Source organism: Canis lupus, chromosome X (assembly GCF_003254725.2).
Source record: "Canis lupus dingo isolate Sandy chromosome X, ASM325472v2, whole genome shotgun sequence".
NCBI lineage: Eukaryota > Metazoa > Chordata > Mammalia > Carnivora > Canidae > Canis > Canis lupus.
In genome coordinates, this window is record NC_064281.1 from 68,852,197 (window position 1) to 68,871,845 (window position 19,649).

General features: G+C 39.6%; 1 protein-coding gene across 2 annotated transcripts in view; it reads left to right on the plus strand.

Annotated features, from left to right (window-relative positions):
* Positions 1 to 19,649, plus strand: part of PCDH11X (protocadherin 11 X-linked) — a 389,751-nt gene that overhangs the window by 131,224 nt on the left and 238,878 nt on the right. For both annotated transcript variants that reach the window (XM_035711458.2, XM_049107471.1), the window contains exons 3-4: positions 771 to 3,287; positions 12,235 to 12,315. In XM_035711458.2, coding sequence (XP_035567351.1) covers positions 771 to 3,287; positions 12,235 to 12,315 — 2,598 coding nt within the window. The remainder of the gene's footprint in view (positions 1 to 770; positions 3,288 to 12,234; positions 12,316 to 19,649) is intronic.

The window sequence follows — 19,649 nt, forward strand, 5'->3', positions numbered from 1 at the left end:
AGACTTTTTTAAAGATCCCCACAATCTGACTCCATGGACATGAAAAGAAAATTGGTACTTTTCCAAGCTATATTTTCCGATTTGACATTTTAACATGTGATTTTCAGTCTATTGCGTTTGCTCATTTTTAAAAAATAACAATAAAGTTAAATAATATTGCATTGTTAATTTCCAAGAAAATTTCATTTTTAACACCTGTTTCTATATAAAAAATAGAAATTCTGTGTATTTTACACAAAGTTTTATTCTTATCAGAGTTTGTGTATTTTCTCCCACCATCAGAGGCTTTACTCATATTTTCAGATGTATGTTCTTGTCTTGGATGGATATCTTTATACTTGATTGTTACTTCTGGTGGTGAAAAAGCATCCTAGGCAACTGAAATCTACAGTAAAATATTTCCATTCATTTGGAGTAACCATGGTTAATTCACATATAATTTCATTCACTATGTGAAATACCAATAACTTTTTATACTTTTTCCTTTTGTAGACTTCAATACTTTACATAACTGACTTACATTTATTACCATAAAATGCTATGAACTGAAAAGCTCTCAGAACATCTTATAGCACAAGTCTCTAATTTTACAAATGCTTGGAGATGTTAAGCAGCTTGCTTGTGGTCACAATACTACAGACAGAATTGAGACTTAGAACTTAAGTCTTCTGGCACCTATTTCTGAGCTGATCCTATGTTACATGACTTCAATAAATTGAAAATTGGTCTTATTACATAGGTTAAAATATGTTTCATTGTATGTTTTCTAGGGTCAAAGTACTTTTGGGCTTGATGTCATTGAAACACCAGAAGGAGACAAGATGCCACAGCTGATTGTTCAAAAGGAGTTAGACAGGGAAGAAAAGGATACATATGTAATGAAAGTAAAGGTTGAAGATGGTGGTTTTCCTCAAAGATCCAGTACTGCTATTTTGCAAATAAGTGTTGCTGACACAAATGACAACTGTCCAGTCTTCAAAGAGGATGAGATTGAAGTCAATATACCAGAAAATGCTCCTGTAGGTACTTCAGTGACACAGCTTCATGCCACAGATGCCGACATAGGTGAAAATGCCAAGATTCAATTCTATTTCAGCAACCTAGTCTCCAACATCGCTAAGAGGCTATTTCACCTCAACACCACCACTGGACTTATCACAATCCAAGAACCACTGGATAGGGAGGCATCACCAAACCACAAGTTACTGATTTTGGCAAGTGATGGTGGATTGATACCAGCAAAAGCAATGGTTCTAGTAAATGTTACAGATATCAATGATAATGCTCCGTCAATTGACATAAGATACATCATTAATCCAATCAATGGCACTGTGGTTCTTTCAGAAAATGCTCCACTCAACACCAAAATTGCTCTCATAACCGTGACAGATAAAGATGCTGACCATAATGGCATGGTGACATGCTTCACAGATCATGAAGTCCCTTTCAGATTAAGGCCAGTATTCAGTAATCAGTTTCTCCTGGAGACTGCTGCATATCTTGACTATGAGTCCACAAGAGAATATGCAATTAAATTACTAGCTGCAGATGTTGGCAAACCTCCTCTGAATCAATCATCCGTGCTCCTTGTTAAAGTGAAAGATGAAAATGACAATGCTCCTGTTTTCACCCAGCCTCTCATAAGTCTTTCTCTTCTTGAGAATAACTCTCCTGGCACCAAGTTGACAGAAATAAGTGCAATGGATGCAGACAGTGGACATAATGCGGAGATAAATTATCTGCTAGGTGTTGATGCTCCATCTGAATTCAACCTGGATCATCATACAGGCATTCTGACTGTAGTGAAGAAACTGGATAGAGAGAAACAGGAAAAGTATTCCTTCACAGTTCTGGCAAAAGATAAGGGGATGCCATCCTTAATAACCAATGCCACAGTCTCAGTAACCATTCTTGATCAGAATGACAACAGTCCAATTTTTACTCACAATGAGTACAACTTCTATGTCCCAGAAAACCTTCCAAGACATGGCACAGTAGGACTAATCACTGTAACTGATCCAGATTATGGAGAAAATTCTGTAGTCACTCTCTCCATTTTAGATTTGAATGATGAATTCACCATTGATCCACAGACTGGTGTCATCCAACCAAATATCTCATTTGACAGAGAAAAACAAGAACGTTATACTTTCTATGTAAAGGCTGAAGATGGTGGTAAGATATCACATTCTTCAACTGCCAAAGTGACCATAAATGTGGTTGATGTCAATGACAACAAACCAGTTTTCATTGTCCCTTCTTCCAACAACTCCTATGAATTGGTTCTACCATCCACTAATCCAGGCACTGTGGTCTTTACAGTATTTGCTGTTGACAACGACACTGGCATGAATGCAGAGCTTCATTACAGCATTGTAGGGGGAAACACAAAAAGTCTGTTTATAATTGACCAAACAACAGGCAACATTACACTGAAGGAGAAATGTGTTGTTACAGACCTTGGATTACACAGACTGATAATTAAAGCTAAGGACTTAGGACAACCTGAATCTCTCTTCAATGTTGTAACTGTTAATCTATTTGTGAATGAGTCAGTGACCAATGCTACATGGATTCATGAATTGGTGTACAAAAACATCGAAGCACCAGTGGCCCCAAAGATTGGGACAACTGATGCATCCTCATCAACCAGTGACTATGTCAAGATCATGGTTGCTATTATTGCTGGCACCATAACTGTCATCCTTGTTATTTTCATTACTGCTATAGTAAGATGCCGCCAATCACCGCACCTTAAGGCTGCTCAGAAAAACAAGCAAAGTTCTGAATGGGTTACTCCAAACCCAGAAAACAGGCAGATGATAATGATGGTGATGAAGAAGAAGAAAAAGAAGACGAAAAAGAAGAAGAAGAAAAAGCATACCCCTAAGAACTTATTGCTTAACTTTGTCACTATTGAAGAAACTAAGGCAAATGATGCTGACAATGATGGAAACACTGTCACACTAGACATTCCCATTGAGCTGGAAGAACAAACCATGTGCAAGTACAACTGGGGCACTATACCTACTACCTTCAAGCCTGACAGCCCTGATTTGGCCAGGCACTATAAGTCAGCCTCTCCACAGCCTGCCTTCCAGATCCAGCCTGAAACTCCCCTGAATTCAAAACACCACATCATCCAGGAACTGCCTCTTGATAACACCTTTGTGGCCTGTGATTCCATCTCCAAGTGTTCCTCCAGCAGTTCTGATCCTTACAGTGTTTCTGACTGCAGCTATTCAGTGACAACTTTCAAAACTCCTGTGTCTATACACACAAGACTGGTAGGTAATTCAAGTTCCTAACTAATCTTTGTAACTTTAATTTATTTTTAAAAATTACTTTCAGTTGAAGTAGAAATTTACAGAATCTATTGTATTTACTCCAACAATCAAAATGATTATATTCTGCAGAAGTATCCAAATAGGTGTATGGTTTCATTTTGAGTTTGGTAGAAAATCAGAGTAAGGCAACTCCTGATGGTAGGAAGATTGGGTGCAAAGTTATGATTATAATAAGGGAAATATTGTCTGCAGATGGAAGTATGACACTTCTTGCTAGAGAATATACTAGAAAAACACTAAAATAAATGTCCAGGCACTGTCCTTAGTATCACCAGGTGCATGAAGATCAGAACAGTCAGGGCTAGATACATCACAGTAAAGCTTTTTAGAATCTGAAAGAAGGTCCTGATGCTTAAGGGTGTTGAGATTCCCAGTTTCACTTGGGAAAAATCTATGTTTGGTCAACAAAATAAAATAGCATCAGTATGTCCTCCCTACCCACTATGCTCCCAAACTCCCACAATGAAAAGAGAATGTTATTTTTAGATTAGGAACCCACCATTATTCTTTTTTCATAAAATCCTTATTTACACAATGTAACAAGGATTAGAAAAATAAAGGTATGCTACTCATTCTCATCTTCAAGCCAGAACATGAAATATATATGAGATCTCTATTTTGGACATCCATATAAGTATTTGCATATTTGTGCAAGGTATTGAAAGCCCTCCAGGAGACATTCTTAAAAGATAATGAGTTTTGGAAAATGAAATATGTTTATTTTCTTTAATGGGCCTGAAGGAAATTATGGGCATATTAAGCCCAAGAAATCTATGTATAATAATTTAAAACCCAACAAACTTATGAAAAGAAGAGCTTATACAGTGATTTTTATCTGTATTCTGTGGAGAAATTATCACAAATTTCTCTAGAAATTCGTAAGTAAATTGAATGAGTTAAGTAAGATCACTCCTTAAATAAAATCAGGCAATAAAATTTATCTACATCTTGTCTCTGGAAATCATATTACATGTTGATTTTATTATTTTGTCTATGTTACTTTTTAAAAAGGTCTTCATCTCAATTTCAGTGAATAAAAACTTTTGAAAACCTACTTGGGGGATCCCTGGGTGGCGCAGCGGTTTGGCGCCTGTCTTTGGCGCAGGGCGCGATCCTGGAGACCCGGGATCGAATCCCATGTCAGGCTCCCGGTGCATGGAGCCTGCTTCTCCCTCTGCTTGTGTCTCTGCCTCTCTCTCTCTCTCTCTGTGACTATCATAAATAAATAAAAAAAAAAAAAGAAAACCTACTTGGGCTTGATAAAATGGTTGTAATATGAAAGTCAAAATGAGTATCTTTTCACCAAAGTTAGTGATATTAAAGAAGTGTGTCAGAATTCAAAATAACAATGAAATTTTACCATAATTTAGGAAATGATTTTAAGAATTGAGGTCATAAAAAAAAAAAGAATTGAGGTCATTTGAGAATATGCATAGTTAATTTATACAATAACATTAACCTTTCTGAGATCCCTGGGTGGCGCAGCGGTTTGGCACCTGCCTTTGGCCCAGGGCGCGATCCTGGAGACCCGGGATCGAATCCCACGTCGGGCTCCCGGTGCATGGAGCCTGCTTCTCCCTCTGCCTGTGTCTCTGCCTCTCTCTCTCTGTGTGTGTGTGTGTGACTATCATAAATAAATAAAAATTAAAAAAAAAACTTATTTAAACATTAACCTTTCTTAATCACACAGTGAAGGTAAGATACTACTCCTATTGTGGGTGCACTTTTGTTACAATAGGTCCTTAATTATGCTATTGCAGACAGTAAAAATAGAACCCTATCTTCTGTACAGAGTCCTGTTATGCTTCGAATGAGTTTACAACATAGTATTTACTTCTATAGTTCAAGTGAGCCCCATCTGGGTGGATTTCAGATGAGTGACAAACAAAATAGATGCCTAACATTTCCTCAAGTTTTGTTTTTGTTTATATTTAATAATTCATAAAGGTGCTATCATTTTCTAATTTTTTTCCTTCTGAGGCTGTCATTTATTTCCCTTAACCTATCCTCATGGTCTTTTAATTGTTTCTCTTTTTTTTTCTCAGCTTCCTTCCTTGCCATCAACTTGTCTTCTATGTCATTCACTTGTTCTTCTACCTTGTTAATCCTCATTGTTAGGACCTCCAGTTTGGATTGCATCTCATTTAATTGATTTTTAAGTTTGTCCTGATTAGATTTAAGTTCTGCAGTAATGAAGTTTCATGAATCCTTTATGCTTTTTTCTAGAGCCACAATTTTTTTAACTTTTTCTTTATTTTTATTTTTTCTTCATAATTGTGCTTCTGAATTGGTTTTCTGACATAGAATTGTAATCCAAATTTTGTAACTCTGTGGGAAAGAGTACTGTTTCTGATTCTTTCTTTTGTCGTGAGTTTTTCCTTCTAGTCATTTTGCTCAGTGCAGAGTGGCCAAAAACAAGTACTGGAAAAAGGAGAAAAAGAGAAAAAATGGGGGGCCAGGTAACAAACAGAAAACAAAAAAAAGGGGGGGTGTCCTCTGATTCTATATACTGTAAATCCCTTGACTTCCCCTGGAACTTTCCAGTGCTGCTTGGTCAATAACTTGCTTTTCCCCTCTCCTTCAAGCTGGTCTTTAGGGGAGGGGCCTGCTGTGTTGATTCTCAGGTGTGTGCACCTGGGGGAGTTGCCCAGCCCCCTGCCAGTTGCACGGCTCAGTGGGAGTTGTTTATCCTGTGAGGCCCCTGCTCAGTCCCAGGTACAAGGTGACACCAGAAGGAACAACAGCAGTCGTGGCAGCCAGCTCTCCAGCTCTTGAGTCAGCCCCTGCAGTAACTACTGAGGCTCCCAGTCTGCAGGGGTCTAGATGCTGGGGGGGAGGGGTGCTGATCTGAAGACCTCGGGTCCCGCGGTAGGAGCCTCCTTGCTTCACTGTGTCCTCCTGGCCTCCCTCTGTCCAGGGGGAAGCACCAGATCTTGGGCTGTGTCCCCCGGTGCGCTGGGATCTGGGGCCTGCATGCCTGGAATCACGCTCCAGGTGCCGCTAGCCCCCTCCACCCGGAGCCTCTGGCCGAGCCGCTGCCTGAGCTGCTCCAGAAGCCCCAAAGGGGGCTCCCTACAGCCCTTTAGGGACCTCGACCCAGGTGTGTGGTGCTCTCTACCCCAGGGCACAGGTCCTCTGTTAGTGTCCCTGGGAGCCTGAGGACATCCTCATCCCCTGCCCCTCTTGGGTTCCTGCCCGAGTTCCTTGTGAGCGCCTTTCCGTGGGGAAGATTGGTAAAGTTTCTGCTTCTCTGGGACTGCGCTTTCCTGTCCACGGGGCACTCTCCGTGGGGTCTTCTTCCAGCTCCTCACGGCCCCTCCCCCTTGGTTGCGTTTTTATTTCTTTATTTTCTTCTGTCTACCTACCTTAATAGAAGCACAAACTCTTCTCACTTTAGCATTCCAGCTGTTCTCTCTTTAAATCTCAGACCGAATTCGTAGGTTTTCGGGATGATTTGAAAGTTATCTAGGTAAATTGGTGGGAACATGTGACTTGGGGACCTACTCTTCCTCCATCTTGCCCCACCTCCTAGATCATTGCTTTTGTAACCTGAATTTCCCATTATAAAGGCAAGCAACAAAACAAAACAAAAACAAAGAAACACGATAAAAATGATGTTGCAATAAACCTTATGCTTCTTTTAGCTATAATTTTGCCATAAAAATTTATAATTTGTGGAAGAAACAGTGCAGTGTAATAAAAGAGTTTCATCATGCTTTTTATCCATTTACTTACGCTAAATGCCAACAATTGCAATATAATGCAATGCCGTCTTGTACAAACTTATAGTTAATATATCAATCATCCAGCATAGAATTACTTGCCATCTCAGATTGCTGAAGAATTTAAACATCATCTCTGGGAGTTTGAAAATGAAGCTGAAGTACCCTAGCTACCCTCTGAAAGGTATCCAGGGTAAGAGATTTTTTTTTAAGACCAAAAACAAAGAACAACCACAAAGAAACACTTTAGTTATTTTTTTTCTGAAAAGATTTACTAATATGGCATTGTTGGGAAAGTAATTATAAGTACCTGCCAGTATGCTTAAAAGTTGGATAATATAAAATGTTCTTATTGGTTTTTATGTAGATGGCAATCATGTTCTTCTGCTATAATTATTAAAAAATTATTTTTGTTGTAATCATATTTACTTATCCTAAAAATACTGAAAATGAAGTTCTTTCTATTTTTATCTATTAAAAGGAGAATTTAAAGTTCTTTATACTCCCTGATATAGCTTGAATCATATGAGAGGAGAAACAAGGATTTATTTATTTATATTTTTTAAAGGAGCAGTCTGAATTCATTTTATTTTTTTTCCAATTATTTTTTTTATAATAAATTTATTTTTTATTGGTGTTCAATTTACCAACATACAGAATAACACCCAATGCTCATCCCGTCAAGTGCCCCCCTCAGTGCCCGTCACCCATTCACCCCCCCCTCCCCGCCCTCCTCCCCTTCCACCACTGCTAGTTTGTTTCCCGAGTTAGGAGTCTTTATGTTCTGTCTCCCTTTCTGATATTTCCCACACATTTCTTCCCTTATATGCCCTTTCACTATTATTTATATTCCCCAAATGAATGAGAAAAGACAATGTTTGTCCTACTCCCATTGACTTACTTCACTCAGCGTAATACCCTCCACTTCCATCCCGTTGAAGCAAATGGTGGGTATTTGTCGTTTCTAATGGCTGAGTAATATTCCACTGTATACATAAATCACATCTTCTTTATCCATTCATCTTTCGATGGACACCGAGGCTCCATCCACAGTTTGGCTATTGTGGACATAGCTGCTATAAACATTGGGGTGCAGGTGTCCCGGTGTTTCATTGCATCTGTATCTTTGGGGTAAATCCCCAACAGTGCAATTGCTGGGTGTAGGGCAGATCTATTTTTAACTCTTTGAGGAACCTCCACACAGTTTTCCAGAGTGGCTGCACCAGTTCACATTCCTACCAACAGTGTAAGAGGGTTCCCTTTTCTCCGCATCCTCTCCATCATTTGTGGTTTCCTGCCTTGTTAATTTTCCCCATTCTCACTGGTGTGAGGTGGTATCTCATTGTGGCTTTGTTTTGTATTTCCCTGATGGCAAGTGATGCAGAGCATTTTCTCATGTGCATGTTGGCCGTGTCTATGTCTTCCTCTGTGAGATTTCTGTTCATGTCTTTTGCCCACTTCATGATTGGATTGTTTGTTTCTTTGGTGTTGAGTTGAATAAGTTCTTTATAGATCTTGGATACTAGTCCTATATCTGGCATGTCATTTGCAAAGATCTTCTCCCATTCTGTAATTTGTCTTTTAGTTTTGTTGACTGTATCCTTTGCTGTGCAAAAGCTTTTTATCTTGATGAAGCCCCAATAGTTCATTCTTGGTATTGTTTCTTTTGCCTTAGTGGATGTATCTTGCAAGAAGTTATATAAAGCTATAGAGTCATATCTAAATAGTGACACATCTATTTTATTTCTCTAGCATTAAATTACCGAATTTGTTGCTTTGAATAATTTGCTCCTTAAAATTAACTCGTGGAGGGGATCCCTGGGTAGCGCAATGGTTTAGCGCCTGCCTTTGGCCCAGGGCGCGATCCTGAAGACCTGGGATCGAATCCCACGTCGGGCTCCTGGTGCATGGAGGCTGCTTCTCCCTCTGCCTGTGTCTCTGCCTCTCTCTCTCTCTCTCTCTCTCTGTGACTATCATAAATAAATAAAAATTAAAAAAAAATTAACTCGTGGAGAAGGGGCAAGATGGCAGAAGAGTAGGATCCCCAAATCACCTGTCCCCAACAAATTACCTAGATAACCTTCAAATCATCCTGAAAATCTATGAATTCGGCATGAGATTTAAAGAGAGAACAGCTGGAATACTACAGTGAGAAGAGTTCGCACTGCTATCAAGGTAGGAAGACGGGGGAAAAAATAATTAAAGAATCAACAGGCATCCAAGGGGGAGGGGCCCCGCGAGGAGCCGGGCTAAGGCCGGGATGAGTGTCCCCAGGACAGGAGAGCCCTGCCTGGAGAAGCAAGAGCTTCACCAATCTTCCCGTACAGAAAGGCGCTTGCAGGGAGTTAGAGCAGGACCCCAGGAGGGCAGGGATGCCCTCAGGCTCCCTGAGACACTAACAGACACCTGCGCACCAGGGAGAGTGTGCCGAGCTCCCTAAAGGACTGCAGTGCGCGCAGGCATTGACCTGGGAGCAGCTGGAGGGGCTCGGGCAGCAGCTCCACGGAGAGGCGGCTGAGCCACCCGGAGGTCAAATCCAACAGCCAGGCCCGGGAGCAGTGGGCGCCGGGGACACAGCCCAGGATCCAGCCTTCCCCCGGGACACGCACAAGCTTGGAGGGCCCAGGACAGCAAGGACACTCCTGCCCGGAGCTGAGCAGATCAGCGGCCCCTCCCCGGAGCATCCAGGCCCTGCAGATGGAGAGCTCAGTAGTTACTGCGGGAGCTGAATCCAGGGCTCCAGAGCTGGCTGCCGCCTCTGGAGTTGTTCCTTCTGGGACAACACAGGGTAAACCACCCCCATTGATTCCTGCACCAGGCAGGGGGCAGAGCAGCTCCCCCAAGTGCTAACACCTGAAAATCACCACAACAGACCCCTCCCCTAGAAGACCAACTAGACAGACATGTTCTAGGGAAAGTCAAGAGATTAAAGTATACAGAATCAGAAGATACTCCCCCGTGTTTTATTTTTTCTTTGCTTTTTGTTTCTCTTTGCTTCACCCACCCTTTTTTCCCCTTTCTTTCTTTTTCTTTCTTTCTTCTTTTTTCTTTGTTTCTTCCTTTTTTCTTCTTCTCTTTTCTTTCCTTCTTTCTCTCCTCTCTTTTTCTCCTTTTCCCAATACAACTTGTTTTTCACCACTCTGCACTGAGCAAAATGACTAGAAGGAAAACCTCACCTCAAAAGAAAGAATCAGAAATAGTCCTCTCTCCCACAGAGTTACAAAATCTGGATTACAATTCAATGTCAGAAAGCCAGTTCAGAAGCACTATTATACAGCTACTGGTGGCTCTAGAAAAAAGCATAAAGGACTCAAGAGACTTCATGACTCCAGAGTTTAGATCTAATCAGGCAGAAATTAAAAATCAATTGAATGAGATGCAATCAAAACTAGAAGTGCTAACGACCAGGGTTAATGAGGTGGAAGAATGAGTGAGTGATATAGAAGACAAGTTGATGGCAATGAGGGAAACTGAGGAAAAAAGAGACACAATTTAAAGACCATGAGGTTAGATTAAGAGAAATAAACGACAGCCAGAGTAAGAAAAACCTACTTTTAATTGGGGTTCCCAAGGGCGACAAAAGGGACAGAGGTCCAGAATATGTATTTGAACAAATCCTAGCTGAAAACTTTCCTAATCTGGGAAGGGAAACAGCCATTCAGATCCAGTAAATAGAAAGATCCCCCCCTAAGATCAATAAAAACCGTTCAACACCTCGACATTTAATAGTGAAGCTTGCAAATTCCAAAGATAAAGAGAAGATCCTTAAAGCAGCAAGAGACAAGAAATCCCTGACTTTTATGGGGAGGAGTATTAGGGTAACAGGAGACCTCTCCACAGAGACCTGGCAGGCCAGAAAGGGCTGACAGGATATATTCAGGGTCGTAAATGAGAAGAACATGCAACCAAGAATACTTTATCCAGCAAGGCTCTCATTCAGAATGGAAGGAGAGATAAAGAGCTTGCAAGATAGGCAGGAACTGAAAGAATATGTGACCTCCAAACCAGCTCTGCAAGAAATTTTAAGGGGGAATCTTAAAATACCCCTTTAAGAAGAAGTCCAGTGGAACAATCCACAAAAAAAAAAAAAAAAAAAGACTGAATAGATATCAGGATGACACTAAACTCCTATCTGTCAATAGTAACTCTGAACGTGAACGGGCTTAATGACCCCATCAAAAGGCGCAGGGTTTCAGACTGGATAAAAAAGCATGACCCATCTATTTGCTGTCTACAAGAGACTCATTATAGATAGAAGGACACCTACAGCCTGAAAAGAAAAGGTTGGAGAACCATTTACCATTCGAATGGTCCTCAAAAGAAAGCAGGGGTAGCCATCCTTATATCAGATAAACTAAAATTTACTCCGAAGACTGTAGTGAGAGATGAAGAAGGACACTATATCATACTTAAAGGATCTATCCAACAAGAGGACTTAAAAATCCTTAATATATATGCCCCAAATGTGGGAGCTCCCAAATATTTAAATCAATTAATAACCAAAGTGAAGAAATACTTTGATTTTCCTAGTATAACACCCAGTGCTCATCCTGTCAAGTGTCCCCCTCAGTCACCTGTCACCCAGTCACCCCCCCCCACCTGCTTCCCCTTCCACTACCTCTTCTTCGTTTCCCAGATTTAGGAGTCTCTCATGTTTTGTGGGGTTGGTAGATTAGTATCTGTGTACTGGTTCAGAAATTTCTTGGCACTTAATAAATATATTTTTATGGTAGGCAGCAAATTTGTGATATGCTGGCAAATACAGGACAGGTTTTCATTTCAGATCATTCATAAATACAAGCTGTTGAAGTCAATGAGTTATAATAGCATTGGAATGAAAATATATCCACCTTAAATTTCATCTATTTGAATATTATAAATTGTCCTCCACATTTCCATTCATATGTTAAATGGAACACTTAAGTAACAGTGAAATTTAAGCTCCATGAGAAAATTTCCTGTTTCTATTCCTAGTACCTACAGTTTTTCCTGTCATATTCCAACTCTTCAATTATTCTGATATGTAGAAAGAGAGATTTATACAGGCACTATCTTATTTACCCATATTTCAGGCATGTGTGCAATCCACTACATTTTTCATTTTTAACAAACCAATGAAAAAATACTTATATATATATATATATATAAATTTTTTTCCTTCTAAGGCAATGAAGGAGGCTGTAGGATCTCACACTCCCATGAAAGAATCAACAACTGTGGAGATCTGGATTCATCCCCAACCACAGGTATGAAAAAAAACACTTCATATTTCCTTTCTATTCCCTTTAATTGGTTTTATGAATGTAAGAGATATTCTTAAGTTCTGTTTCTTAATGTGTGTTCTATGAAGTTTCTTTAATGGTTTTGTACCAGACTCTAGTGTAAAAATATGACAGTGAATACATGTTTCTCCCTAGTGTTGTTTGCTAATATTAGTGGAGTTAGTTTATTTGTTGAATAAGATATAAGCATTCCTTAAAAGTATCTTCTAAATGACTATTCCACTCATTGTTAAGTCTACTTCTGAAATTATGAATTGAAAAAAAAGACAACTACTGTTTTATAATATGATATAATGTAGGGAAATTTGTTTTTATGCTCATTAAGCAAATTTTAGTAAAATCTCACTAAAATCAGTTCAGGTGGAAACCAGTTTGATTTTTTAAAATTAAGTTATAAAATACTTTGAAAACAAAACAAAACAAAACACTTTTACTCATTTTGATCATGACAGCTCAAAATTTGACTAACAAATCCAATCACACTTTTTTCCTAAGTAGAGACCCTGAAGGGAACTGCAAAAATGGAGTAAGCAGACCAATATCTAAATATTTTTACACTATTTGTTATTTTGTGACCGGTTAACTTACTACTTTTAATAAAGTAAGGATTCTGAATATGACCCTTTGGGTGCCAAATTAATAACCATAAATTGATCTCTAGCAAGTTATTTTCATATGTTTTCATTTTTACAAAGCATATAAATTTAGAAGATGTAGAAAAATAATGCTTAAGTACAATGTTTAAAAAAACCAATGGAATTGTTGCAGGACCATTGACTATGACAGTCAAGAAAGAATTCTTGAGATCTTTTACAGTGCAACTTAGTAAGTTTATTCAAGGAACACAGGGACAGGTCTCATGGGCAAAAGAGCTGACCTTATTCTGTACGAAACTGGTGGTTGTATGTTTAGTGCTTGACTGGGAGGTGACACACAAAGAGCATTAGATCATAAATGTCCTCTTCAGATTTCTACACATAAAACTACTTTTCCAAGATTTTTCTGGTGCTTATCATTCAGTTCAATATTCACTATCAGTGAGATATACAGGCCATCATGAAACCCTTTAAGAATATAGCAACTAGCACTTATTTGATACTTATCAAAACTATGCAAGCTATAGATCAGCCTTCCGGGCTAAAGGTGAACATTTTTCTGCTTCTACCCCTCATCATAATGAAAAGAAAGTAACATTTGTTTATTATTTATTATGTCATGTGTGTTTCTGAAATATATGAAAATCATGTGTTCTGTAAAATAACATTCTACAATATTTTACAGAGTTAATTTATGTTCTTGGGGAAGACTTACAAAGTTAACATATTAAATGTGGGGGAAAATGATTAATGAAATAAAGGAACATTACAACTGGGAGCTGTCCAAATTGTTGTAAGTTTTAAATTACTCAATTCTGAATTAGTGAAGTTTTCCCAATTTTCAAACTGATTTTCAAACCTTGTACCTATGATTAAGTCTAAAGAAAATGGATAAGGATGTGAAATATAGGTAATATGATCTATATTTGTACCCTCAATTAAGAATCTATTGAAGTCTCTTAAATTTTGAAGGTATTTGCTATATATAATTGTTCTGCTTTATTTGAAAGTGTTTTCAGGAAGGTAAAAAAAAAGTATCTACTACAGTCTTCAGAATACCTGGAGATTTTTGAAGATTTTATTTATTTATTCATGAGAGACACAGAGAAAAAGGCAAAGACATAGGCAGAGGGAGAAGCAGGCTCCCTGCAGGGAGCCTGACACAGGACTCAATCCCAGGACTCTGGGATCATGACCCCAGCCAAAGGTGGATGCTCAAGCACTGAGCCACCCAGATGCCCCTAGAATAGCTATTTTGAGGAAAAAGACAACATTTTTTAAAAATACTTTAAGTTTCAAAAAACTAAATAACCAGCGTGACACAGAGTATGACAGGGATGAATAGAAGTCAGATGGAATTGGATATTATGTAACACTCTTTCTCTATGAATAAGAAGATGCTCTGTTAGCAATATATATGTATTTTTATCAATCAATTATGTTTTATTGCATTCTACTAAATGGAGTGCAATGTAACTAACTGTACTAATTTCTGGCCAATTGCTGATGTTTTCATTTGGAACTTAAAATCTTGTTAGAGACACAATTATTCTTTATATAGTACATGCTTTTTGCTTGAGGCTGTTTAAGTTAGGTAAGGTTTTTAAGTATTTGTTTTGCCCTTAACTGATTGTAATGTGCTACAAGGGATTTCAGTGGACTGTGGACGCATGACCTTCCTGGCTGTTGTGTTTTCATGTCCCAACCTCGAAACCCCTGTTCTTTCCGGAGTTCCCCTTCACGCCTTTCCAGTGGGATCACGTCCCTGCCCAAAGCCAGTCCCATCTTTTCTGCCGTGCACCACATGAAAATACGCTTCTCCTCCTCCCTTCCCTTTTTCTCTCTTCTTTAGAAAGACATACACATATTTAAGGACTTCCCCCTGAAACCAGCCTTCTCATTTTGGGAAACCTCTGGAGAGGGAACCCAACCACCACACAAACAAGCGTGGTTTTCCAAGAACGGGCATTCGTGTGTTGTTGGTTGGGGCGGAAGATGTGGAAACCTCCTGTTCTCTACCGTTGGCAAATATATACGTACCTACATGGTTCTCTAAAAAAAAAAAAGTGTCCTTATACTCTTATATAATAAAATTAAAATATGTCATACACTGGTGGATTAGAATGTATAGTATTACTATGCATTTGATACAGATAGGGACTTTTCAACGCTATTTTTTATAAACTTTGTGCTTGCCTTGGAAAATATGAAGGAATGTTATTTTATAAATAATCATTTATGACTCATTCTAAAGTATTTCATTTGGCAAGATATTTATTTGCAAGACTTAAAAAGCAATAGTCAAGGGAAAAATAGCTAATGGTAAAAAAGACAGGCTTTTCAACAAATGATGTTGGGAAAACTGCACAGCAACCTGCAAAAGAATGAAACTAGACCACTTTCTTAAACCATACACAAAAAAATAAATTCAAAATGGATGAAATCCCTAAATGGGAGACCTGAATACCTCAAAATCTTAGAGGAAAACACAGGCAATAACCTCTTTAACATCAGACTTAGCAACTTCTTACTAAATATGTCTCTTGAGGCAAGAAATCCTAAAGCAAAATTAAACTATTGGGACTTCATCAAGATAAAAATTATCTGCACAGCGAATGAAACAGTCAACAAAACAAAAAGGCAACCTTTAGAATGGGAAAGTATATTTTCAAATAACATATCTAATGCAGGATTAGTATCCAAAATCTGTAAAGAACTTATCAAACTCAAGACACAGAAAACAATAGTGGTTAAAAAATGGGCAGAATATATGAATAGACATTATTCCAAAGGAAACATACAGATGTCTAATAAACACATGGAAAGATGATCAACATGAATTATAATCAGGAAAATACAAATCAAAACCATGATGAGATACCATCTCACACCTGTCAGAATGGCTAAAATTAGCAACACAGGAAACATTAGGAGTTGGGAAGGATGTAGAAAGAACCAAAACACCCATCTACTGATGATAAAGTAAGGTATAATACTTACATTTACTGATGATAAAGTGAGTATCTTTATCTGATGATAAAGAAGAAGGGGTATATATATTTATATGGAGGAGGGGCAAGATGGCAGAAGAGTAGGGGGTCCTCAACTCACCTGGTCCCACCAACTTACCTAGGTAACTTTCAGAAAATCTTGAACACCTACGAATTCGACCTGAGATTTAAAGAGAGAACAGCTGGAATGCTACAGACAAAAAAGTTTTCATTACTAACAAGGTAGGAAGGAAAAAAATAAATAAATAAAAAAGGATAAAGTGGGGGAGGGGCACCCCAAATAGCCCAGCTAAAGCAGGGCAGAGAAAGCCTCTGGGACAGGAAAGCCCAGCCCTAGAGAAGCAGGAACTTTATAAATATGTGCCAGATTTTCCTAGGTGGAAAAGTGCTTAGCAGGGAAATTGGGCAGAATTGCAGAAGGGGCAGTGATTCCCAGAGTCACTATTAGAGGAGGGGAGCCCAGGGGAAAGCTCACCACAAACCGCAGTCTGATATTGGTAAAGGGCTGGAGTACCACAACCCTCCAGAGCATTTGGAATAAGCCACTAAGTTAGGTGGGCCAGCTCCAGACAGAGGTGGCCGTACCCCTTTCCCTTCTGGAGAGATGGCATTGGGGAGTGCGGGTCCAGGGGTACAGAGCCCAGGGCGTCCAAGTGGAGATCCTGTGTTCCTCCTGGGACAGGCAGAAGTGGGGAGGGAACAGGAAAGCAAGAACTCTCCTGTCGCTGGGCGCCCCCGGAAGTACAAGCTGTGCACTTTAGTTCACCAGTATGGGCCGCTGAAGCACCTAGGCCAGAGCGGACAGGGAGACTGCATTGGTTACTTATGGGGAGCTCGAGTCCAGAGCTAGAATACTGGCTGCACCATTGATGGTTTTCCTCCTTGTTTCACGATGTGCCAGAAAAAGGCGGGGAATCTACAGAGCAAATGCCTCCCAGGACAAACAGCTCCCATTGAGCCCAGCACCCGGCAGGGGGCGGGACATCTCCCTCAGGTACCTCAGAATACCTCAGAATCAGCACAGCAGGCCCCTCCCCCAGAAGACCAGCTGGAAGGACAGGGGAAGAGTAAATTCTTGACCAAGCAGGGCTGGAAAGATCCAGGACCAAGGGAAAATAGTATATACAACTAGAGGGTCCCCCGTTTTTTTCCTTTTTCCATTAAAACTCATTTTTTTATTTTTTATTTTTATTTATTGGAGTTCAATTTACCAACATATAGCATAACACCCAGTGCTCATCCCACCAAGTGCCCCCTCAAAGCCCGTCACCCAGTCAACCCCACCCCCGCCCACCTCCCTTTCCACCACCCCTTATTCGTTTCCCACAGTTAGGAGTCTTTCATGTTCTGTCTCCCTGCTGATAATTGCCACTCATGTTCTCTCCTTTCCCCTTTATTCCCTATCACTATCTTTTATATCCCCAAATGAATGAGAACATATAATGTTTGTCCTATGATTGACTTATTTCACTCAGCATAATACCCTCCAGTTCCATCCACATTGAAGCAAATGGTGGGTATTTGTCATTTCTAATGGCCGAGTAATATTCCATTGTATACATATACCACATCTTCTTTATCCATTTCTCTTTCGATGGACTCCGAGGCTCCTTCCACAGTTTGGATATTGTGGACATTGCTGCTAGAAACATTCGGGTGTAGGTGTCCCGGGGTCTCATTGCATCTGTACATTTGGGGTAAATCCCCAGCAGTGCTATGGTTGGGTCGTAGGGCACATCTATTTTTAACTCTTTGAGGAACCTCCACACAGTTTTCCAGAGTGGCTGCACCAGTTCACTTTCCCACCAACAGTGCAAGGGGGTTCCCCTTTCTCTACATCCTCTCAAACATTTGTTGTCTCCTGTCTCGCTAATTTTCACCATTCTCACTGGTGTGAGGTGGTATCTCATTGTGGTTTTGATTTGTATTTCCCTGATGGCAAGTGATGCAGAGCACTTTCTCATGTGCTTCTTGGACATGACTACGTCATCCTCTGTGAGATTTCTGTTCATGTCTTTTGCCCATTTCGTGTTTAGATTGTTTGTTTCCTTGCTGTTGAGTTTAAGAAGATCTTTATAGATCTTGGATACTAGCCCTTTATCTGATATGTCATTTGCAAATATGTACTCCCATTCTGTAGGTTGACTTTTAGTTTTGTTGACGGTTTCTTTAGCTGTGCAGAAGCTTCTTATCTTGATGAAGTCTCAATAATTCATTTTTGCTTTTGTTTCTCTTGCCTTCATGTATCTGGCAAGAAGCTACTGTGGCCAAGTTCAAAGAAGGTGTTGCCTGTGTTCTTCTCTAGGATTTTGATGGACTCTTGTCTCACATTTATATCTTTCATCCATTTTGAGTTTATTTTTGTGTATGGTGAAAGAGAGTTCTAGTTTCATTCTTCTGCATGTGGATGACCAATTTTCCCAGCACCATTTATTGAAGAGACTGTCTTTTTTCCAGTGGATAGTCTTTCCTCCTTTGTCGAATATTAGTTGACCATAAAGTTGAGGGTCCACTTCTGGATTCTCTATTCTCTTCCATTGATCTATGAGTCTGTTTTTGTGCCAGAACCACACTGTCTTGATGACCACAGCGTTGTAGTACCAGCTGAAATCTGGCATTGTGATGCCCCCAGCTATGGTTTTCTTTTTTAATATTTCCCTGGCTATTCCGGGGCTTCTCTGATTCCACACAAATATTAAGATGATTTCTTCCAACTCTCTGAAGAAAGTGCATGGTATTTTGATAGGGATTGCATGAAATGTGTAAATTGCCCTAGGCGGCATAGACATTTTCACAATATTAGTTCTTCCAGGCCATGAGCATGGAATATTTTCCCATCTCTTTTTGTCTTCCTAAATTTCTTTCAGAAGCGTTCTATGGTTTTTAGGATATAGATCCTTTACCTCTTTGCTTAGGTTTATTCCTAGGTATCTTATGCTTTTGCGTGCAATTATAAATGGGATGGACTCCTTAATTTCTCTTTCTTCAGTCTCATTTTTAGTGTATAGAAATGCCACTGACTTCTGGGCATTGATTTTGTATCCTGCCACACTGCCAAATTGCTGTATGAGTTCTAGCAATCTTGGGGTGGAGTCTTCGGGTTTTCTATGGACAGTATCATGTCATCTGCCAAGAGGGAGAGTTTGACGTCTTCTTTGCCAATTTGAATGCCTTTTATTTATTTCTGTTACCTGATTGCTGAGACTAGGACTTCTAGTACTATGTTGAACACCAGTGGTGAGAGTGGAAATCCCTGTCTTGTTCCTGATCTTAGGGGAAAGGCTCCCAGTGCTTCCCCATTGAGAATGATATTTGCTGTGGGCTTTTCGTAGATGGCTTTTAAGATGCAGAGAAATGTTCCCTCTATCCCTGCATTCTGAAGAGGTTTGATCAAGAATGGATGCTGTATTTCGTCAAATGCTTTCTCTGCATCTATTGAGAGGATCCTATGGTTCTTGTTTTTTCTCTTGCTGATATGATCAATCACATTGATTGCTTTATGAGTGTTGAACCAGCCTTGCATCCCTGGGATAAATCCCACTTGGTCATGGTGAATAATCTTCTTGTTGTATCCTATTTGCTAGTATCTTATTGAGAATTTTTGCATCCATGTTCATCGGGGATATTGGTCTATAATTCTCCTTTTTAGTGGGGTCTTTGTCTGGTTTTGGAATGAAGGTGATGCTGCCTC